Source organism: Apostichopus japonicus, chromosome 2 (assembly GCF_037975245.1).
Source record: "Apostichopus japonicus isolate 1M-3 chromosome 2, ASM3797524v1, whole genome shotgun sequence".
Classification (NCBI taxonomy): Eukaryota; Metazoa; Echinodermata; class Holothuroidea; order Aspidochirotida; family Stichopodidae; genus Apostichopus; species Apostichopus japonicus.
The window spans coordinates 24,824,629-24,849,559 of NC_092562.1; the positions used below are offsets into that span (position 1 = coordinate 24,824,629).

General features: G+C 38.2%; 2 protein-coding genes across 4 annotated transcripts; both read right to left on the minus strand.

Moving 5' to 3' along the window:
* Positions 1 to 535: 535 nt before the first annotated feature.
* Positions 536 to 13,591, minus strand: LOC139983471 (cystathionine gamma-lyase-like). Of its 3 annotated transcripts, none has more exons than XM_071997028.1 (10): positions 13,437 to 13,591; positions 9,844 to 10,046; positions 8,718 to 8,799; positions 7,968 to 8,173; positions 6,339 to 6,470; positions 5,853 to 5,988; positions 5,440 to 5,592; positions 4,583 to 4,757; positions 3,882 to 4,020; positions 536 to 1,133 (listed from the first exon to the last, which is right to left on the minus strand). In XM_071997028.1, the coding sequence occupies exons 1-10, from the start codon at positions 13,507 to 13,509 to the stop codon at positions 1,113 to 1,115; spliced, it is 1,320 nt and encodes a 439-aa protein (XP_071853129.1). In that variant the 5' UTR covers positions 13,510 to 13,591; the 3' UTR covers positions 536 to 1,112. The 3 variants fall into 3 exon arrangements, with proteins under 3 accessions (XP_071853129.1, XP_071853145.1, XP_071853135.1); XM_071997044.1 differs by having other exon boundaries at positions 13,433 to 13,547; XM_071997034.1 differs by lacking the exon at positions 13,437 to 13,591 and adding an exon at positions 10,753 to 10,801.
* Positions 13,592 to 15,345: 1,754 nt separating this feature from the next.
* On the minus strand, positions 15,346 to 22,817 carry LOC139983376 (uncharacterized). The gene is made up of 6 exons (XM_071996898.1): positions 22,636 to 22,817; positions 20,328 to 22,086; positions 19,616 to 19,732; positions 18,673 to 18,848; positions 17,770 to 17,876; positions 15,346 to 16,999 (listed from the first exon to the last, which is right to left on the minus strand). Exons 2-6 carry the CDS (start codon positions 22,036 to 22,038, stop codon positions 16,909 to 16,911), a joined length of 2,202 nt encoding a protein of 733 aa, XP_071852999.1. The 5' UTR covers positions 22,039 to 22,086; positions 22,636 to 22,817; the 3' UTR covers positions 15,346 to 16,908.
* Between the last annotated feature and the right edge of the window lie 2,114 nt (positions 22,818 to 24,931).

Genomic DNA, 24,931 nt, shown 5'->3' on the forward strand with positions numbered 1-24,931 from the left:
AAATCTGCATATGAAAATAAAACAACGGAACTGATCCACACTATGGACCCTCCCCGTTCCCTTAATCTGAGACTCCAACCGTGTGATCATGACAGTGTTGCATCGAATGAAGTACCACGAGTCCCTCCGAAAAGAGAATAGACACACCTGATCAGGTTGAAGGTTGACGAATGATATGCAATGTATTGTTTATCAAACAAATAACAAATACTATAAATGATCTAAGCCTGCAGTCCTCAAACTTGTAGATCCAGGACACTCCACAAGGACCGAGCCACGAGACCTCATGGGATGGATACTCAGTCTAATGCATGAGAGCTAAGTTAGTTGGTTAACCTGACGTTAAAAGAACGTTGCTTAATTGATCTTTCCATCTACAAGCATCTAAAGCTGTATGGACAAACTTTTCATATGCCTGAATAGTGTTAAAATAACAAACACAATTTGAAAGTATCATCCATTCATCATTACAGACTCTGTTGTAGCTTTCAGGTTGATGAAATACCCCCTCTCCCCCTACCAAAAAAACCCCAAACAACTGGATTGTAAAAAAAACCAAACAACTGGATTGTAACTCTAAAACTGTATGCTCACTTAATTTGCTTGGTTTCCATTACCATATATAATGTCAGGAAATTAATCTTGCAACTTTAAGTACAGAGTGAGTTTTTTTATATCCAAGATTAATTAGTCTAATGTGAATCTGAGATTTTTCAATAAATGTGGCTTCTACTGAAAAGAATTTTAAGCAACAAACACTGAAGTTAAATATATATATATATATATATATCCAAGATTAATAGTCTAATGTGAATCTAAGATTTTTCAATAAATGTGGCTTCTACTGAATAGAATTTTAAGCAACAAACACTGAAGTTAAATATAATTAGATTTAATGTCCCATTAAATTAGTTTTGAATTAACAGCATAAGAAGCCTGACTTGATTCAAGCCATATTTGTCTTCACGTGAAGTTTGGTATTTGAAAGTCCGTGATAATTACAAGGTATACCTGTAGCTATAGATGGTAAAATATATGAAAACTGCTGAATGTTCAACAGAACTGGCCAGATCCTAATCAGCAACACTGAACACACTAGTCCATTGGAAGAGTTAAAGTAGGCTGTCTGGTACCTGAAATTGAAAGAGAAATCAATGAACAAAAGGCAAAACACCTACGGCCAATTCCTCTAGTGTCCTAACATTAAGGCACTACCAAACAACACTCTAGCAGCAATCAAGGGGCTTGGAGAGGGGTGGATGGGTGGAGTCGGGGGGGGGGGCAGGGTATTGGGAAAATGCTTTATATTTAGCCCAGAGACAAGGAAACTGATTAATTTATCAAGACAATAAACAAACCAGCACACATATATTAACCAAGAAAATATTCTATTTAATTAGATTAGCCTAATGCACTATTTTAGCCATGTATTTAGTCTTGGAAAATGCACATTGCAGAGTTCTAGTATGCCTAGATGTATTGTCTTCCTTTCAAGAATGTTACCATTACGTGGGTAACTCATTAAGCAAGCAAAAGGGGGGGGGGGGAATGGGGGCTGAGGTCGGTTCTTCAAAACTGCTGCTGTGCTAATGTGTAGTTAGTCATTCAACTTGAGCTGCAATGCAATGCTGATTCTATTGCAATCCTTAAAAACTATAAATGCACTCACAATCAAACAAATCAATCATATGGTGTCCTGTGCAGTCAACAGTCACATTTGGTATACAGTAAAATATATTGAGTACATTTCACGCATATCTGACAAAAGATACGCTCATTCCTATTGTAATCTTTAAAAAACAACAAAACAAACACACACAAAAACATATCAATCATGGGTGTCCTCCTGTGCAGTCGACAGGCACATTTGATATAAAGAACCTGTACACTAATGTTGTTTACCACCTTTATCACATTGCTAACGATACTGATTATATTTGTATCCATCATACCACGCAATCCCAATTGGCTACTATGTGTGTTAGTAACAAGAACAGAAATCATTAAGGAGGGTTGCAGGGTGGTGTCTTACTTAGACATTACTGTAAAAAAAATTTATATGCAACTTAGATACATATACTATGAAAACTTTGTAATTGTTGAGAAAGATTTAGAACGGTAGACGAATGTCACACAAAGATAAAACCTAAACTACAGTGAAGCATTTCAGATTAATAATATCACAAGATAGCATTGAAAATACTACATTTGTGTGTGGGAAGCATTCTCTTGTTCAAGGAGAAGCTGCAATACACCTGAGCCTTCTTTACCAACAAAACTGACAGTGTGCTGGGCCCTCATTTGCAGTTTAATAGACTGCCTGATAAAGCAAACTCAGCGTTTACCTGTAGAGTTATCTCTCTCCAAACAAGCCATATGATAAAGCTCTCATCCTTCCCCTCTCCACTGCAAACAGTTATAGTTTATCTATTTGTAAAGCAAACATTGACTATCTACAAATGACAACACCATTAACCAGTTTTGTTTATTTTAGTATGCAGACCTTCGGACACACCTTCACAGATATCCTAACCAGACAGTTATTATTAGGGCACACATATAGTACTATCACATTCAAGCTTCACTATATCAAATGCCTTACTTCAAAATCTTGTTGTCCTTAAATCAAGGGTTGTGATGACTCTGTGGTATACAATGTGGGATGGTATTTTGTTGATAGAAGCAATTCAGAGCAATTCCAATGCTGTCCTTATACTATATTATGGGCTTCTCATGATATAACCAGTTCCAAAGTCAACTCTAATGCCATAACAGTGGTTTACCAAATGTTACTATGCTATAACAGTGGTTTACCATTACTATATGCCGTAACAGTGGTTTACCAAATGTTACCATGCCATAACAGTGGTTTACCATTACTATATGCCATTACAGTGGTTTACCATTACTATGCCATAACAGTGGTTTACCATTACTATGCCATAACAGTGGTTTACCATTACTATGCCAGGACAGTGGTTTACCATTACTATGCCAGGACAGTGGTTTACCATTACTATGCCATAACAGTGGTTTACCATTACTACGCCATAACAGTGGTTTACCATTGCTACGCCATAACAGTGGTTTACCATTACTATGCCAGGACAGTGGTTTACCATTACTATGCCATAACAGTGGTTTACCATTACTATGCCATAACAGTGGTTTACCATTGCTACGCCATAACAGTGGTTTACCATTACTATGCCATAACAGTGGTTTACCATTACTAAGCCATAACAGTGGTTTACCATTACTATGCCAAAACAGTGGTTTACCATTACTATGCCATAACAGTGGTTTACCATTGCTACGCCATAACAGTGGTTTACCATTACTATGCCATAACAGTGGTTTACCATTACTATGCCATAACAGTGGTTTACCATTACTATGCCATAACAGTGGTTTACCATTACTATGCCATAACAGTGGTTTACCATTACTATGCCAAAACAGTGGTTTACCATTACTAAGCCATAACAGTGGTTTACCATTACTATGCCATAACAGTGGTTTACCATTACTATGCCATAACAGTGGTTTACCATTACTATGCGAGGACTGTGGTTTACCATTACTATGCGAGGACGGTGGTTTACCATTACTATGCCAAAACAGTGGTTTACCATTACTATGCCAAAACAGTGGTTTACCATTACTATGCCAAAACAGTGGTTTACCATTACTATGCCATAGCAGTGGTTTACCATTACTATGCCATAACAGTGGTTTACCATTACTATGTCATAACAGTGGTTTACCATTACTATGCTTTAGTGAAAGTCTTAGGAGAGTTGATGAAGGAGGGAGGGGGGTGGGGGGGAGGGGAGATGGGTAGGTATCAGAGGGTGTTGATAAATGACTGATAAACTCACAGCGGCTGCTAAGGCTTGATCTAGGTCTTCAATGATGTCTTTGGTATCCTCAAGGCCCACGGATAACCTGAGTAGGGTGTCATCAATGCCCAGCTCCTTGCGCTGCTCTGGCGGGACGGATGCGTGAGTCATGAGTGCTCTGCAGGAAGGACAAAATTGGAAAGTTTGCAATCTTTCGTCCATGATACACATCCTTGGAAACATTTCCAGAAGAAAATAAAAGCCACAAACGAAATAACTATTTTCACCTTTGAATAATACTTAGATGGAAGACATATCTTAATAATTAAAATGGATTGGATATTTCCGATCTTCCAACATAGCCTTAAGGTGTTTTTCTTAATTAAGATGGTGGGGTTGGGAGGGGGAGGGGGTAGTACTGTTGAGTGGGGGTGAGATATGGAAAGGATAGAAAACATTACCAGAGAATTGAAGTGTGTACACATGTCTGAGGGGAAGGAAGTAAAACAGGTTTCTGCTGATTCATCACCATCCTCCATTATTTTAACATAAATTTACATTTTTTTTAAATATTTAGAATAAACTACATATTCTACTGGGTCACAACCAAGTGTAGAGCAACACAGTAAATTGTACCATCGATGTTATAGTTTATAGAATAAAACCAAGACAGATGACCCCTCCTGTCTCTTTGAAGAGAAATAAAACAAAAACACGATTGGGTGAAGTCTGTAACTTACGGATGATCCACCAGGCTTTCGAAACCTCCCAGGCTTTCGGCGAGGGTGAACACTTTGATGGTCTGGAGAAACTTTGTGGCATTTTCTAAGTTACCTTTCAATTTAAAGGTGACCATTCCACTGAATCCCTTCATCTGTCTCTTATACAACTCATGGTGAGGATGTTCTGGAAGGCCTACGAATGACAAATAAGAGATGGAGTAATTTAGTCCAGAGTGAAATGGTGTATGTTGTTACAAAAAATATTGGTATTGAGGACTTTATGGAGGTAACCAGCTGGTGCTTTATTAGAAAGCTTGTGTGATCATAGCAAGAACAAGCTTGTGTGTCGGACCCCTCAATGTTAGCAATACCTTTTTTTTCATCTAGGCAGACAGTGCTTCGATCAAAGGACGAAGGTACTTTTGAGTGGGGGGGCTGAAGACTGATGGCCGGCCTGGGGGAGGGGTCTAAGGGGAGGGGGTGTCCCCCTCCCCTTTGGATTTTTTTTGCATTTCCAGGTGGCCTCAGATGCAAGTTGGTGCAATATAGCACACTTCAACACCCACTCCATTTTGTAAATAATTTTGCATTTTCACCTGGCCTTAGATGCAATTTCGTGCTCCAAATGAGATTTTTTTCTGATTTGGAAATGAAAAAGGGGTTTTCTGACTTGCTGAGCGGGGGGGCGGAATGATACTTCCGCCCCCCATATTTTTCACGGGGGGCTGGCGCCCCCCCAGCCCCCCCGGTTCCTACACCCTTGACATAAGATCATAAGAAGTTATCGAGGAAAAGCGAACAGAAATACTACCGTTGACAAAGAAGAAACCATCAAACGACCAATAAATAATCCAATTAGAGGCGGCGGCACTGACCTGGATAAATCACAGACTCCACCCTTGGATGGGTCTTTAGATGGTTGGCTACAGCCATGGCGTTCCTGAAATGTTCCTTCATCCTCACGTGGAGGGTTTTCATCCCGCGATTCACCAAGTAGCAGTCAAACGCCGAAGGGCAAGCACCCCCAGCTGTGTGATTAAAAATTATGTATCATCTTTATATATATCAAGTATTGCATAATATACAGCTAAGTGTCGAAGAGAGAGAGAAAAAAAAAGAAAAAGGAAAAGAAAATTTATCGACTGCTTAATTTCACATTCGGTCATCATGGTTAGAAATAACTGACTGTATTATTCACCTAACTTACTTACTACTGGTAAACAAAAGGTAGGAAAAGTACACACTGCAGCGTCACATGTGTGTGTGCTGTGAGTAGTAGCATACCTACCGTAGAGAGTGAAATGCAGTCGCTTGTACAAGGCTTCGTCGTTCATGGCGGTCAGTCCCATGACGACGTCCCCGTGGCCATTGATATACTTGGTAGCAGAGCTCATACTGATGTCTGCCCCCAAATCAAGGGGCCTCTAGAACAGTACAAGAAATTGGCAGAATATCATCTCATATACTGTAGCTTGCTCTGAAATCTAGAAACTGCAAACTGTACTATTAAAATCAAGCTGGTCTACACAACAAAACACAAAACACAAAAACAAAACAATTTACACACATGTATGTGAAAGTTTGCACTCTCTTTTAATCGCAATTGTTAATCCATGTTTTTTTTTAATGCATATGATACTGTCGTAATACCAAAGTTCTGTTAAAACTGTTTAAACATCAATTTAGAAGACATTTCACTCTGACATATATGTAACAAGGAAATTGCCAGTGTTACTTGGTTACCGACATTACAGTGGCTGAAAACAATTCGTACCTGGAAGTAAGGGGTAGCGAAGGTGTTGTCAACGACGACCAACACGTCTTTTTGTTTCCTGGCGACTGCCACCACGGCAGGGATGTCTACCAGTCGGAGTAGTGGATTGGTCGGTGTTTCGATCCAGACCAACTGCAAATGAGGTAGCAGGAGAGTACAGAAAATAAGACATGTTTTTTTTTTTGGTTATTATTATTTTTTTAATAGGTTTTGGTCTGTTTTATAGTCTCCTCGCGTTTTTAGATTTTTGTGTTCGTATTTTACATACTTTTTTTTTTCGTTTATGTGTTTTCTAGGCTTTTTATTCCTCTGATTTCTCTGTCTTTTGATTTTTAAAATTTTTTTTTAGGTTTTGTAAAGCGCCTAGAGGCCTTTAGTATTTGGCGCTATATTAAGAACTTATTTATTATTATTATTATTATTATTATGTTGACTGCGCAGATTCATCGGCTTAGAATATTATATTTTGTCCTCTGACATGTATCGATGACAGTTATGAGCAAAATGTCAAGAGTTGGGGAGAGGAGAAAAACATAGCTATTCTTATTCTGCTCTCCTTCGTCCAACTCAGTCTATGACATCTACCAATTAAAAATTTATCATGTTTATCTAATCTATGTCAAAATCTATCAAAATATTTGCCAAAGAACAATATACTGTTTTTCTTTATTCATGATCTCAAAGTATTCAGTAACATTCACGCAGTGACAACTGACTAGTACTTGAAAACTCAATAAAGTAAAAGTACTCGAATGAAGTACTTATAACATTCTGTTTTTCTTTTTCTTCATAGTAATCGAGTAAACTCTCAGTCTCAATAGTCGGCTGATGACTTGACACTGGCACTAAGGATGCACCGGATATCCGGTCCGGCCGGACTATCCGGCCGGATAGTGAGCAATTATCCGGTTCCGGCCGGATATTTTTCAAAATTCGGCCGGATCTTTTTCAAAATCTGGCCTGAATTATTCCTTAAAAAGGTAGGTAGTATGCACTATTTTTCCAGCAAACAAATTTACATACTGTATCAAGCTTGTCAACAATTATATATTATAGTAGTTATTAATAATTTTCTTTTGTGTAATGAAAAAATCCGGTTCCGGCCGGATAAAATCCGGCCGGATGTCATGTACTATCCGGCAAAATCCGGTTCCGGTGCATCCCTACTGGCACAGACCCTTTAAAATAACCAACAGAAAGAATAAACAGTTTTAACTAAAAAAAAAAAACTCATTTTGAAGGAAATTCTGTCAACGATGACAGACAACTTATTGGCATACTCAGTTCCGACTAAGACGGATACAAAAACAAATCTAGCCGACTCTGCCGTTTGAAAATAAGTCGCGATTAGTGACTGAGTTTGCTAGTCATGACAGTTATCAATGTTCAGCTTATTTGCCCTCATATTTTGTGCAGCATTGCAATGTAAATGTTATCAGAAGGAATGCTTTAGTTGTGAATCATTGTAAGTTATTTCAACTTGATCAATATCAAAGTTCACACAACTCTTCACTGGAACATTAAAACTGTTTGCACAATGTCTTTCCTAATGTACACTATATGGCTTGATGAAGGGAAGAGAAGGAACACAGGCACAGAAGATATCTTCACTTTTAAGTTCTGTAATACCTTGGTGTTTGGCCGCATAGCCGCGCTAAATTTCTCGATAGACGTCGCATCTGCAAATGTCGTTTCCACGCCCATGTTAGCCAAGATCCTTCGGAAGTACCTGTTGGTCCCGCCGTAGAGGTCGTCCATGGCGACGATGTGATCGCCAGATTTCAGGAGGTGGCATATAGACATCGTAGCACCCAAACCAGAGCTGAATGCCAGAGCTACAGGGAGAAGCAAGAATCAATTAAAACTTGGTACAGAAATTGAAGAATCAGCTAGTACTGTATCCATTCCTTGATCAGCAATTCCAGCTTACTATTTACAGTATGTTTTCTTGAAGGATAAAAGGGGGAGAGGGATAGAGGTGCTATCCAGCCAACTCTTCTAATTTTAAGAACAAAATTTTTATATGGTTAAATTGTACATGTACAGGAGGAATACCACATGTCTCTTGCAAGAGAAATACTGAGCAATAAAACTTCTATTAGAGATAGGTATATAAAGGTCATAACCTAGTTTCAAACTGGTTCCTGCTAGATGTCGGTATTTTCTATACTTACAGTAATTTCTTTGAATGAACAAACAATGAATTACTTCTAACGTTGGCAGTTCTGTGTTCTACAAACCTCTTTTGGAATAAAATATCACTTGCACATAATAATAATAATAATAATAATCATAATAATAATAATATATTAAGTTTTGGAATTTTTGATAAAACGTTTTCAAAAATGCCATTTAAAAGTAAGTGACACTGGTTCTTACCAAATTTGCCCCCTTCGACAGCTGCAAAGCATTTTTCTAAACAGTCTCTTGTGGGATTCCCACCACGGCTGTAGTCGTACCCCTACACAGATCAAAAGACAATGTAACACTGTATATAACAAATGGTTGCTTCCCCTGCTTTACAGTAACCTTGAGCAACCACACCATCATACACTTTCAAATCAGGAACGTTCAGTGTCTTTAACTAGAGCTTCTGCCTATGGCTTTGAGCTGACTGACACATGCAGCAGTTTCCTGCTGTCAAACTGACAGTGGTTTGACTAGTGATTATGTTCGGTTCATTTTCATTGCTACTGTCTGTCAATACAAGAAGTTAAGCATGTGGTTCAACTGATACTCACATAAGTAAACTGTGCATAACTGTATTCCCCAAATCACGAGATAAATATGGTAAATTTAGCCTGTACCTCTTACTCACTTAGTGACAAATAACAACATCAACCTGGTATCGTAATCCTTACATGCAAATTAATTATTGTGGAACTCCCTACAAGTTAACCTGCATAAATAACAATAGTAAACACAGATGATGTGCGATTGAATGAAACCATACTGAATGTACTATTTTAGAGAGAACAAAAAACACTTAACTACTTTGCCTACAGTAGTTCTATTGACTCTATTGACTCCCGAGCAGATGTACTGTACGGTGTGTATGTAACACCTGGTCTATTGCACAGATACTGTATGTTACATACAGTAGATCTACAAATGAGGACAATAAGACAATTGATCAGCGGTATTACTGTCCCAGTGATAATAATGGCACCTTTTAGGGTACGGTACCCCATAGGGGAATCCTTCCTGCTGAAACAATTACATATTTTCCAATATGAACAACAAAAATGTGACAATTTCAAATTCTGCACATTTTTTCTGTAGCCTCTAGGGATATAATAATGTTCTGTGTACAAACTATGTATACAAAATTTGCATTTGTATTGTAATATACAGGATGACTATTTTAAACGATATTTTGATATCCAAAGTTTATGTGACAGATTACCACCTATTACGAATGGTGTTAAAACTCCGGAAACAGATTTGTAAATGATCATGTGACTTTAAGAAATGAAGTAAAAGCACCTCTGCCTCAAATACTTACCCCAGGGTATTCACCTGGTCCCGTCTGTTTGAATGTCGTCGACAACGAAATCGGAGGTATGACTGCCCCGGACTTCCACTGATTGGGATCCTGGCCCACGTGGATGGTATCCGTACCGAAACCAGGGAAACCTGAGGAGTCACTGCCAGCCATTCTCTGGTGGATTATGTTACACAAAGAGGGAATTCGACGGAACGACTGGACTGTTGCGATATGAAGAAGGAAAAGCCTTCAGTTAATATTCTGCCCGGGTTCCAATCGTGTTTAACTACTGTATATCTCAAACTTCTAGCTTCTCATTGAGCAAGGTAAAGTGACAGCCATAATCTCTATGAAATATAACAAGCTGTAGCAGATATATGATATTGTGCATGTACAGTAATAATTGTACGTGTATATGAAAGAAACTTCTTTTTAAAAGCATTCTTTACAGGGACGGAAGCAAACCCAACCATCGTCGAAGGCCGATGCGAGAAATGCTAATTGTGAAAAAACACTACAAGGAATTACCGGGAAAGATTGTAATCCCTTCACTCCACTTTGCTGTACTGTAAGAACAGTATTGCAGTCCTTTGTATATAAATTGCATGAAAGATTTGAATAAGAGTGAAAATTACTTCGAGACACTCACTCTGACACTCATACTTTTATCCTTAATTTCTTCCTTTTTTGACTTTCAAAGCTTTTGGCAGAACAGGATGCAATTGCAACTACAGTATTGTTTCTGCAGTGATGTAGTTTTCATCATTACCAAAGTACAGTAAACCTATTATTGATGTCAGTAACAAATTAATATAAATTGTTCATAACAATATGTTTGTAACTAGAATATAGTAAATGAACAACAGAAAATGGACTGGATTATTAGAAATATGTAACAAGAGCAAAGAGAAAAATTAAGGCCTTCACCTTGTGTCACTAATGCCGTGCTACAGTAGCACATTACAAAATGGCAGCACCCAGGGTAACAATGACTTCTGAAACAGGCTATCTCCTTACAAAGTGAATATTTAATGTTTTACAAGCATCCCTATGTCATAAATATTGCAACGACAATTTAGGCTGCGGGGTTAATTGTGGGCCAGGTCGTCCGAGAGAATATTCCAGCAGTTACAGTACCTCAACACTTCTCACGCTAGAGGGGGGGGGGGGGATTGACAAATGAAATTATAATTACAAGCTACTGGAAGATCAAACAAAGTGTAATGTATGATACAGAAAACTACAAATAACAAACTAAAATCACCCTATATCAAATAACACTACCCTGGCCACAGATAAAACACAACCTAAACCTTCCATGTCTAAAACAGTTAACTGACCACTACTGCTTCACAACTATACTAATGTTATAGACCAGTACCTGCATGCACAACAGAGTACAGTACCTGCATGCACAACAGAGTACAGACAGTGACCACATATAACTGAATGCACAACTACTGCTATATATACATAGTGACCATGCATTCCTGAATAGGCAGCCACTCCCTTCTTACAATAGAATAGAATCACTTCATTGGGCGCACATACATAGATTTAACTACTTTGCAAAACAAGAAACTGAGGGGGAATGAAGGAATTTTCGACTCTTATATGTAGACTTCCATAACACAAACGAATAATCTCAGGCTGTGTTTTACCTTATAATTGAAATTATACAATATATATTAAATAAATATATAGTTAAAGATGTTCGGGTAATTATTGTCTTCATTTCTCTATTAAACGTAGACTGAAATAATCATGAGATGACAAACCATGCTGACAGATTCCATTTTTGTTGTTGAAATATCTACATTTCGGTATAAAAACTGATGACTTATTCGATAATAGTTAGCAGAATAACGAGTAGTGCTTAATGATGGACATACTGTACACATGTACAAACTGTACACTGAGACCAGCTTTTACTGTACACATAAATATATTGTCCCCCTCCAGTAGATACAGATGGCAATTGTTTCAGCTAGTACTAGTTACTGTATATACCCTTTGTTTGCAGTCTAGCAGAAGACTTTGGCCATGTGCACCCAACTTTGTTTTCTACAAGCTCAACAACAGTGGAGCATATATTAAATATAAAAAAAATGCTGTGTAACTGCTCCCTAGGAAACAGCTGGTCTGCTTACTCTGAGATCCCACCTGTTCATTACTACTGCTCAACCGTTAACAATAAACTTGACATGACGAAATAAATGATTCATTTGGATCAGATGAGCTCTAGATAACATAATAATATCAGGCCTCATACTGTATCATAATATCTACTAGCACTAAAAAGTATCAGTTCTAAAAAAGATGACAAGTATCATGGACAAAACCACTAGAAATTTGGGTTCATTTGTGTCTTTTTCGTCACGCAAGATGTATATATTTAAGATAAGACATTATATGGCAAATAACACATTAATCCTTTAGGGCGGGAGAACTGTGCTGTACTGCAGAGCATACACAATGTGTGCACTGATATCAATATTGCAGGATTCCCATCTTCGAATGACATGGCATATTTCAGTATTTTTCATAAGTACATATTGCATACAAAACAAACAGTGTTCGTGTAAAATGCAGATGTACACCATGATTACAATAAGACACCATTTGAAATTTGAGTGACACAGCAAAAATTTAATTGTGGTAACATAAACGTTATTTGCAATTTTCCATTTTTGTTGCTAAATTTTCTTTGATTGCCAAAGACATTTTTATTCGTTGGTCAAAATCTCTGTTGATAACAAAGTGCTAATAAACTTAACCTTGCCATGAAGGACAATCAGCCACAGTTTTCCTAATTTTTTTTATTGCAATGGCAAAGAAAAACAAAAATACAGAGATATGAAAGTTTTTATTTTATTAAGGGATGCAAAACTATAAAATGAGTAAATCATAAAACTGACTTGCTTCATCTTATGATCACAACATGGTTGGTCCAGTTTGGCACACCTAATGAACTGTCAAGTGTTACTAATTGTCAAATTCCCCCAAGAACCAGAAAATACAATTTACTGTAATGTAAGGAACATTATTTCTGTATCAAAGTAGTCCTTCACTCTACAACCACAAGAAATGCATCATTTGGCAATTTTTCTCTCAGAAGTTTTCTACCAAATGTACCAGATACACAACCCAAATTACACAATCTGTGATTTACATTTTCATAAATTAAAGATGAAATGTTCATCTTCTAATCTAAGAACTATTCGAGCAACTTCAAGCAAATCTTGACAGTCAATTTGACACAAGATGTTGTGTGTTACTCTGACTTCTGAGGCTATTAAAACTAGCCTAGGCCTGCCAACCCTACTGTCAGCACTAGAACAATAGACTAGTAATACTAGGCCTAGTAGTATTAGTATAGTAATATGCCCAACATGTATCAGAAAGGCCTACGTAGCCAACTAAGAGTCGTGTGTTACAGTACTGTTTCTAGGTCTGCAGCAGACCAACAGGGGTCAACCTAAGTTAGGCCTAACATTTATCTTTGCAACTTAGGACCTAGAACTTACTTAATAAACAAAATATTTACACTTGCAAGTTACATAACTGCAAGTGAACGTTCACTGTGGTGAGACGACCCAAAATGTACCTACTTTTCTGCGCGGTTGAAGATCTTGGTTCCAATGTTCTGGTCAATCTGAGAATGGCGGACGGCAAAGACCGCATGTTGTCATGTTAGCAGTCTGTGCTTTATCTACTAAGAGAGCGTATAAGTGCCATGATACCGCAAAATAAATAACTTCTCAATATGTAGAAAATTATTCTTAATGTCGTTTATACGCTTCCGTTGCACAGCCAATTGCTGTACAACTACAATCGTATTTTGGAAATCAGAGAAGCCGGAAACGTGCCAGATACCAGTCAGTCAGTGGGTAGCGCAAGGGTAAACCCCCACCGCGGATATTCAGGGGGAATATGGTTCAGTTGAGGAAGTTTTGCATCATCTGCCATTGAAGAGTAAACACTACTACGGGACGGTGTACCTCCCCTAACATATCATGTAACTTGAAATGAATATGCCTCAGAAGGATGCTATTGACGTCACTTTCTCTGAGGCGCGGGAAGGACCCGCAATCCCCTTTCATAGAAGACGGCTTCAAACCCCACTACTGGGAAAAACCTCCACTATAAAATCCGTCATTTGCCTCGATCTGGCACTCCTGTAAACGTTGAGACCCCTACCTTAATCAGTTGGGGGAGCTAATTAATATTTGTGATCACAATTTTGCATTTACAGCTACTTAGGCCTATATAGTTATAAATTTATTTTGAAAAAATATTGAACCCCCTTCCCCCCTTTGAACTCCTGTTCACCCCACTGCTACTATTGTCTGCCATCCCCTTCCAATGCCAAGGATACTGACTAGCATTAGTCAAGAAACTTTCGCAACATGTCTACGCAGATTTAGCTCTCAAATAGTGGCAGAGACAAATGGGGGGGGGGGGGGAACCGGTAAAGTGTGTGGGGTTTTCCATGCTATGGTGGCCCACATGGGACATTTGGAAAATCAAAATTTTCTTAAAAATATCTACAAGTTTATCTCAAAGTGTCAGATAGACTTTACAGTAAACTATTTTTGAGAGCTTTTCTGTGGCGCCTCATATAGGCTTACAATTTTTTTTTTTCCAAATAAGAAGACACTTTTCAGACAGTTTAATATAGGAGGATCAGTTATGACCGGTTACAATACGTCGAGTATTTGGATTCACAACATCTGATCGGTTTCCAGGTCTACAGATCACACGAAAAGGATTTTCATTTATTACGATTACTCGACCCTGCTCAGTCAGCATATCATTCCTTAATGACCTTTTCTGCTGATGTTTTTTTCGGGCATTTTGACAAGATCATGAACACCAATTAAATAAAGCTGTCCCTGTCATAAACGGTGAAGTTTTTCTCCCATTTCTCTTCCCTTGCCAATCATTGTTGCCACATTTCTGGTAGATTATTCTATGCCAGAGACCTACTCTTCTTTTGCTGTTACAGGAGAAACCAACTGTTGTCGGCGGAGGATCGCCAGGTTCGGTCATGATGGGGGGAAATAGGTGATCTTCTTAATGAATAGAACGCGAAGCTAAACTAGCATGGTCGCCATCTTTATTGAACTGTCTTGTCTTACATGGAAAGCCGTATATGACACTTATTGAGATCATATTGTAACACCAACCATCATCATTTGGTCATGTAGTAGAAAAACTTGTCTTGGAAAACTTCTTTGATGAATAAAACTCAGAAAGATCTGTCAATTTTAAAGGTGGTAAATACAGATGCACAAACTATGAGGACAAATGTACCCCTGGGCCACACCCCCACCTACCAAAATAACCAATACAAACAAAGAAAACCAAACAATAAATTGACTTGGTTTATGGCTGCTAAATAATTTCTCTCTGATTGACAAGAAATTATCTCCATAATATATCACTCAAGACATTACGAAGGTAGACAGACAGACAGACAGACATGAAGACAAAAAATGACAAGAAAACAGTGTAAACTGTTATATTCTCTGGTTTCATTGTTGTTATCACAAACTACATCATTTTAGCAAAGTTCTTGCAATACTGGACGGAATGTTTTGATCATTAAAAAAGATATATTCCATATCAAAAACTAGTTAAGAAAAAAACAAAATAGTAATTTAAATTCAATTTCAGAAATTAACAGAAGACTATCTTTTGGTAATCTTATTCATTTTACACAATTTAAAGTTATAAGAAGACATAATGTAGCCTACAGATGGACGGAACTATGACCTATGTACACATAAAGTTAACCTAGTCTGATTCTCTCTAATATGCTTTTGCATTTGCACTACTTTAATGTTATAACACTCTACAAAAATGGACTTTTTTGGATCAATTGTACGTAGGGGCTGGTGAGGAGGTATATAAATGTACATGACACCTGGAGGATGTTACAAGATATTCTGTTAAGATGAAGGTTTACAGGAACACCACAAAGTCATCATGATAAACTTCTTTTTTTATTTATTTAATTTTGACAGGTGGGGTGAAGGGGGTTGGGGTGGGTAATGGGGATTGGGGTGGGTGGTTCATTTCCTAGAGGATCATTGTGCTTAAAGTGACTAAATATGGATTCAAATGAATGGAATGTACTTAAAAATAGATCATGAAAGACACCTCGTTAATTGAACAATATTATAAATAGTCATAAAATTAATACAGCCTATAATTTTGTTTAATATATTTTAATAAAAACAGTCTAATATATTGGGAAGCCGATTCAGATGCTAGATGTAAAGTCAATCTATGAACATGAAATAAATAAATAAAAAAGATATAGAGAAAAGTTATAACAATAAGCTAAAATGGTACCATACCATAAATCAATATAAACAATCCATATTCTATCAAGTCAGGTGTTTGTGTTTTAATTATTAACTAACTATTGACCAAAAGCTGTTTTCTCTCAACTCAAAAGATTCACTATCATAATTTAGGAACTTTGCAAACTTGTTGTAAAATATTGAATATTTTTTTCAAGGTGATTGAATGTTTAATGTTCAAGATATATACAGTAAAGCTAAACAATTTCATAGACTTTCACTAACACGATGATAACAAATATAAAAAAAATAAAAATTTTTGAATTCCACATAGTTTTAAGAAGGAAACGAATTTCGTATCCTTACAATATTCTATTGAGCACTCCAGTATAAGTGGCTGCTTCTTGTATATCTCTTGATTAAGCTAAAATGTAACCTTAAATATAGCTTGAGTCCGACCTGTTGTCTCTGCGGAGGCTGCCTCAAAGGAGCGTGGCGAACGGCGCTGGGTGTAAAGATGAAATCAAGATTTTCGTACAAGGGTCTAAGAGAATGGACAGTTTGGGCATACTTGTTGCCTCTTTCTTTTATAATTCATTTTTGTAAAAGGTCCTCGGGAGGTTGAATAAAACCTTTCTCTATCTTCCTCTTTTTGTTTCCCCTGTCCAAATCAAACTCAACAAAATATTGCCAAAAATGTGAAAGATTTTCTGGAAAGAGATTTTTACAAATCCGGACTACCCGAGGAGACTTCTACTGTACTTGACCATCATCAGGCTTGGGATTCTCCGTTGTCGGCGCCTTTCAAATCTGTCGACTTTCTTGATGTGGCAGATAGAGTTCCCGAAGATGTAGGATCCAGACTGAACAAAGCGAAAGTAACAGAAAATAAACCAAAAAATTAGGCAGAAGGGCGGGTTGAATATCCTGATACGTCATTAACACAGTCGGCATATCAAATTTATAGATTCTACACGCTGTACTGAATTAAAGCTTAATTGTTTCCATGTTTCAGCATTATTAAGCTGCCAATTTTTTTGAGCACATGTCACTCAAAATACATTATTACTGATGCTTATAATGACCATAAAGAAAAAAAAGATATCAAAATAACTGGCATTTATTTGCAAAATTTCTACATGCAATACAACAAATAAGACCTGGGTGTATAGACAGAAATTCCTCACATTGAAATATAGAAAAGGGCAAGCTCAACTGTTGAAAGGAAGGGTGATTTACTCTGGTTGTTTGCCTTGAGGTCTACTTATTGAGAGATATCTTACCTTGTAACTTGTTTTGAGAGGCAAAAGTGGATTTTTGTTGTTAACAAATTCGTTTATAAAAATAAATGTTTACTAAATTTCTAAAAAATGAGTGTGTTTCAAGCTACAGTATATATACAAATGCTTGGGAGACTTACCTTTCATCACATGCAATTGAAAATCTGGAATTTAATATTACACATTGCCAAATGAAAGTTGTTGTAAAAGTTCTACAATCACATTTGTCTATCTGTAATGGTGGCACATCATATCAGTAGATGTCCCTACACCCCTTAACTAACTCCCGAAAGTATACATATTTCTGTTTGGATACATGTGTGGGGGGGGGGGACTGAATAGTTTGCAGGTACCTGTTTTTAGATGAGCTGACACCAGTCCCTGGTCTGCTGGGTATACCTGCCATCATCTCTCTTAAGTCTTCCATGTCTTGATCATTAATGGATGACACTAGGTCACTCTATAAAACAAAGGGAACAGAGACAACAACAACAAAACATCATTCGTCAGACATTTCAATGGTAGCACATCGATTTCCTTTAGAGGCAGAGGAACACAAAACAGAAAAAAAAACTAAATAAATAACCTGAGTTCAGGGGATAACAAAATAAAAAACCCTGAGTATAGAAAATAGGCTAGGCTTGATAACTTATAAAATTGAAAATCTTAGTTAAAGTGAAGATATAGGATAACAGTAAATGATATGATATGATTTCCAAAAAAAAAAAAACACAACCTATGTAGTAACAAAGAGGAAGTTAAAGGTCATCAGTAAAGGTCACACATTTTAACATCCTCAAATTGCTTCAAATTTACTTTCCTGGACCATTCAGATTCTACTATTCCTTCACAAAATTGAGGAGAGTTCATTTAGACTTATACAAGAAAATTTCCTTTCGCAGTTGGCCATGAATTGCTTGTTGAAGTTTCGAGCATTACTTGAAAATTTCTAGCACTATCTTCCAGCAGCACGGCTGCATCTACGTCAAACAGAATAGATTACCTCGGCAGACCAGCGGTGCCAACTGCACAGCACACAATATATAACATCCAATGCAGCAGGATGCTGAAGCCAACCAGGCCAGCCCTCAGCATCCATATTTTGCCTTTGTGCCTTAAGAAAACGGTGCGTTACTAGAGAGGAACTAGACAGTAAGCAGATGACCATATATGTTGTATTTAACAATTGCTTGAAGGAGATGCGGACTATAATTTTGAAGTTGGAAAACAAAACTTAAAATTGGCTTGAAACTCACATCTGTGTATCTGATGCTTCCGGGTTCATCGTCTATAGCATCATCATCATCATGCTCCTCCTCTTCTTGGATTCCTGTGAGGATGAGTCCCGCCTCTCGGAGTTGTTGCTGTCTCTTGTAATTGTTTGGTATCTCGTCATCCTCCACATTGAAATTGACATAATTCCCATCATCACCTTAACGAAGCAGGGAGAAGAATTAAATCAATTTTTTCTACGTAATTTGAACTTTGTTATTACTAATTGATTAAACAACTTAACTCTTTTCAAGTTAGTTTTATAAACATTCCCAATCAGTCTCCTTTGGTTAATTGACTAATTTACAGAATTTATCGGCCACTTTCTGTGTTTTACTGTATCCAATGTAACTGGCGCGTGATCCCTGGAGACACCAGTATGCAAGTTAGTGTGGCTCCTGCATGACTGGCACCACCCCCCCTGGGGAAGAAGTTGTTAGCTAGAACAGGTGTTTTAAACCAAAGGTCACTGGTTATACACCATTCCAGCCATAAATTTCTTTGCTACTTTCCTTTTTTGCGTTTTAGCTTCCCAGTCAGTTATTTCCATCGTTCACATATAATACACTTACTGTACACTTTAAACTTGGCTTGAAATTTGAGAGACCTGTTTAACATCCAACCTGAACAATCTACCAGTACATAAATCAAAGGATCGTGTTTCAATCGGGGAAGACTTAGAAGTGGGCGCACCATGAAATCCTGTGCACATTACTTAGATTTATATATTTTTTCCAAAGGCCAAAAGGCCATAGAGTACAGTCTATCAAAGGTTTGATTTGATTTGATTTATTTGATTTTCCACAGATAATAAATATATACATGTGGAGGGAAGTCCTCTAAAAAGCCAATTCAGGCTTAACAAGGTAAAGGACTCCTAAAGGTGCTTAATGTGTGTAACCTGTAGCAAACAAAGAGAAGCTTTACCTTGAACTTGTCTATGCTGAAGGACAACAGATGTTTTAGGATTGTATAATCTTTGCACAGTTTCTGATTGGAAAGTTTGCCTTTCTCTTCCAAGATCTCTGCCATTCATGAAGACACCTAATGGAATCAAAAACAGACAGAAAAGTTATTAAAATCAGTCCAAACTAATGACAGATCAAGTACGACTATCTGCAATGCAAAAAAAAAAAAAACGTCACTAACTTTGATAATTGAGTGATACAGTATGTAGCAACAAAGGAGCAGAAAAAAAGTTGAAGACAGTTGTTTCAGCAGTTTAGTGCAAATCCATAGTACTACATTCATTCTTTCAAAAAATCATTATCAATGAATATAATAGCTTGGGTTTTGAGTTTGATTTTGTTCAAAACTTATCGTTATCGTTGGTTACCTCATCTCAAAATAGTAAAATATTAATCTCAAATGAGCAACGTTTTCTTCTTGGAATCCAACGAGGAAACGTTGAAAATTTGTAGTGAGTGTATCCTGGGGAAATGCACAATTTTGGCCAGAATCGTAGGAAATCTAGCCAACGTTTCTCTGATGACCCTTCTGGCCTTTTCTGGGCCACTGTACCAATGGACTGCAGTAGCCTGTGCATACAGTAAGAAGAGGTTTCTCCTTACTTTGGAGTTTCAAAACACAGATATTTTATACAATACAGCTAAACATATTTAAAGGTATGGCTACTTACCTAGTGCATACATCTTAAGAAGCATGCGCTTTTTCATTGGAGACACCAGAATGAAATCGTACTCCCTCTGAGCCAGTCTCTCTTTGAAGGAAGGTAGCAGCTTCATCAGTTCTTTCGCGGTCACTCTAATCGACGGCTTCACCGATTCGGCAAACAGAGAGAAGGGTGCGATGGTAGCGTGTGCCTCTAGCAGTTCGTCTAAGAGATCCCAGAGTGCATCGTGTATCGGATCGTCGAGCAGTTCGGCTTCTCTGCAGTATGCGTTGATGATCTGAATTTGACGAGACACTTCATGAGCAGGGCTGAACAGTTTACTGGTGGTCAGGGCCTGTTCCAATACGACCCTACCGCAGAGCAATGCCCGCAAGTACTTTCTGGTATTCTCTGCCATCTTCTCACAACGACTGTTGTCCATCTGAGGCCAGAGCGGTCTGGATTTACACAGCAGTCCGGAATAGCGCAGCAGTATGTACGCCAACCACAGGAACGTAAAGCCCAACCAGAAGCAGTTAACGACCAACAGTTCGGACACGAGAAACGTTGGCTGGAAGAAGACAGAATCGGAAGACTCTGCATTCTGTACGACTCCGAGGGAAGCCAACAGCAGTAAACAGAACAAGGTGATGGAGAGCTGGGGGTTGAACGAGGTAACTCTGAACGGCCATTTGACGAGAGAGACGACGAACATGAGTAGAATGGGGACGGCAAAGCAACCTACCTGCCAGGTAGGGTACCAGAGCAGAGTACCGTAAGCTAAAATAAAGGCCAACTTGAGCAAGAACATGACTGGCCTGTAATACACCCAGAACAGACGAAAGGAGGAAAATAGATGGTAGAGATTGAAGGCCCAGATGAGATCTAGGGAATGTGCATATTCCGACTCCTTGAGTTGCATGTAACCTTCATGGCGTTCGGATTTATAGCTGAAGATCTGCCCACGTATCTTCAAGATCATCCAGATCGGAAGGAGGATGAAGATGCCCGAAACGACCACGATTCCGACACAGGCATATGCAATGTGCTCGATGCTACCGCACTCTGTCTCGTTGTGAACATCCATGTTGCCATCTGCATTGCAATGGAAGACCTTGGCAAATGCGACGCCGAGAGGAACAGCAAAAATTTCGGCCAACATCACAAATACTCTTTTCAGTTTGGCTACCTGCAACATGAAATTGTACTTCTTTTGATAGTTCATGCCGAGATAGAACCCTACGTAGGTTGCGACACTCACAAGAGACAAAACTGCCCAGAACAAGAGAAGAATGCGGTAGTCGAATCGGATCAAGGAACTGTCGATGAACCCGTCTCGAGCTGCAGTTAATACACCTGCGGTGTTGACTTTCAGAAATTCCCAGATGTCCAAATTGAAGAGAAAGAGAAATCTGGTAGAATAAAGCCAGTCTGTCGGCCAAGGCCATCGAAGGGCCATGGCCATAATGAGGGCATAAATTTGCAAATAATCCAAAACCATGAGACAGCCATCCTCTATCACCAGTATGGTCTTCCTCCTCTGCTTAGGTGAGGCATGCAGTAGGAACTCCCCATCAATGTCATCATCAAAACCTCTCTCTGCCAGTATGACATCTGCATCTGTCCTGCCTGCCTCAATGTCCCGAGCTTGTTGGACCTTACGAAGTGTCTCTAACTGGCGGTTGTGGGATGTCAGAGGCAGCAAGGGTACTCCGTCTTCTCCAGAAACGACCACCATATTGCTTTAATGGCCTTCCACGTTTGTGCCGGTGTTAGTGTTTGTCATCTAACAGGAAATATCAAGAGATTGAGTGGAAAGTGTGAGACAAAGCATTGTGCTTCAGATACTACTGTATTTATAGTTGTTATGCAGTCTCTGAAAGCCACTAAAGTAAGTGACAATTACTAATAATATCACTGTCTTCTCACTAATTGGTGAATGACATACAGTACATGAAACCCACAATCAACATTGAAGAGGGATCAAAGTTAACCATAATGTTTCTTAGACAGTTAATAATAATATTATTAATGGACCTAGGCCCTAATTGTCATTGATGAGGTAGCTGAAGCAGGTAACAGTACATCAATTTTACATGACTAGGATTTTGGGTAACTTCACGTTGGTTAGATTATAACAGCATGAGCAAAGATCTAATTTAGGCTAGCCTAGGTTACAGTACGTTTAATAACTGTGCCAGTAATACTACCCTTTGGCATTACGTTAGGCTACTGTAGTGTAACGTAGGTCTATAGTAGCGTAAGTGTAACGTAGGTCTACAGTAGTGTTAGTTTTAAGACTCGAAGGCCTTTGTTATTAAAATTGGATCCGTACCTTGCTTGATAGTGAATTAAGGAATTGTATTTGATTGTGTTAATCGAACTAGTCGCGATCTCGATACGAAATCTTGCTATGAAATCAGCTGCAAAGGAATCGAAGTGAATTAGTTACTCAGAACTGAAGTCGCCATCTTTATTTGCTTACGTGATGTCGTAAGTATTGCCCTGGAAACGCTGTCGAAGTCGCGAGATATCTGACATCTATGGCAAGCCAATTGTCCAAAATGAGATAATCCAGGTCGAAAAAAGCGGGTCACTATCGACCGAGAAACCTGGGATAGTCTAGTTTCTCGACCGACAATCTAGGTGTATCAACGATAAACCTGGATCATCTGTCGCAAAACCTGGATTATCATCGTTTAGCTTGGATTATCGATGAAAACGTGGATTATCACCTGAAAAGCCTTTAAAACGGTAAAGGCGGTTATTGAAAAATATGAAAATCAATATCGTTTGTAAATTTGATACCATTTGAAAAAATGTCAAAATTAACAATTACTGTTGATAACACACTAAATTCTCATGATCCAGGTTGAGAAAGCTTAAATAAAAGACTTTCTCATATTTATACCGGTAAAGATATATTTGATGTTATGTCAAGATCTTGACGGGTGACACCACTACGTACACTTATAGTTCCTTTATACTCTTTAAAGGAACCCTACGCACACCACAATAATGCCCCCCCCCCCACTGATCTAACACTTATATGTCCAATCGGGTATGGTTTAAAATCTTCTGCATAAAATTCAAATGGGCCGGTATATTATTAGCATATTATTATATGACCACGTAGCATTATCAACGTCTGGAAACTATTACACGGCGCATGAACTACTAACGAGCGCACACAACGATTGTTTCCTGTTAACGATCGACGCTCGTTTAGGTTACCTATACAAGCTTACTTTCTCGTAATTGGTTACATATGTAATCAAGACTGGGCAGTTTTATACGTGAGCCGCCGAACACTGCCGAGTGCCAGTCGGGATAATGCTATACATGGCCAGTTTCCCGACTGAAGCCGAAGCAACTTAAAACTTTCAAACCGACTGATCAGTTAGAGCAGCACACGTACTCTGCCCATCTATCTCGATTACCTCGATCATCAGTGGCGTAGGAAGGGACTTTTGAGTAGGGGGGGGCTGAAGACTGGCCGGCATGGGGGAGGGGTCTAAGGGGAGGGGGTGTCCCCCTCCCCTTTGGAATTTTGTTTGCATTTCCAGGTGGCCTCAGATGCAATTTGGTGCAATATAGCACACTTCAACACCCACTCCATTTTGTAAATAATTTTGCATTTTCACCTGGCCTTAGATGCAATTTGGTGCTCCAAATGAGATTTTATTCTCATTTGGAAATGAAAAAGGGGTTTTCTGACTTGCGAAGCGGGGGGGGGGGCCCCATATATTTCACTGAGGGGGCTGGCACCCCAGCCCCCCGGTTCCTACGCCCTTGTCGATCATCTCCGTAATACGTCGGCCTTATGGAAAGCCATTTTAACATTTAATCGGGAATTCAAGATATCTTAAATCGTTTCTTATTTCAGATATCTTAAATTAAATTCCAGATATCTTAAATTTAATTCGAGATATCTGAAATTTAATTTCAGATATCTGAAATTGAGTTCGAGATATCTAAAATAGATTTTGAGATATCTGAAATTCTAATTCAGATATCTGAAATTGAATTCGAGATATCTGAAATTCTATTTCAGATATCTGAAATAGAATTGCAGATATCTCGAATTCAATTTCAGATATCTGAAATTCTCTGGTATTTCGAGAAATCTGAAATTGATTTTCAAATATCTACAATTATTTGTAGATATCTGAAATAAATTGGAGATATCTGAAATTTAATTTGAGGTATCTGAAATTATTATCGAGATATCTGAAATTCCTTATTAAATGTTAAAACGGCTTTCCATACGGCCTCATGCACGAAAGAACTAGATAAAGAAATAAATACAATGAACATATAAAGCTGGACTGTATCAGGGGGCTGTTATACTACTTGTCTGGATTCAGTACGATCATAGATTCAACCGCCAGCGAACAACTTATGACTCAAGGGTATTTGTCAAACGTGTCCTAGCTGTACGGACACGTGATTTGAGAAAGAAGGAGAGACGGTACCTAATGCCATTGAACAGATATCTTTAGTCTATATCCATTGACATCTTGTTATGCTTGAAATAATCACAATAGACTTAAGTTGTTTTCGTTTAAATAGCGACTGGGTAGTTTAAATTTGATATTGGAACAGATACCTCGATCTAGTCTATCCCAAGA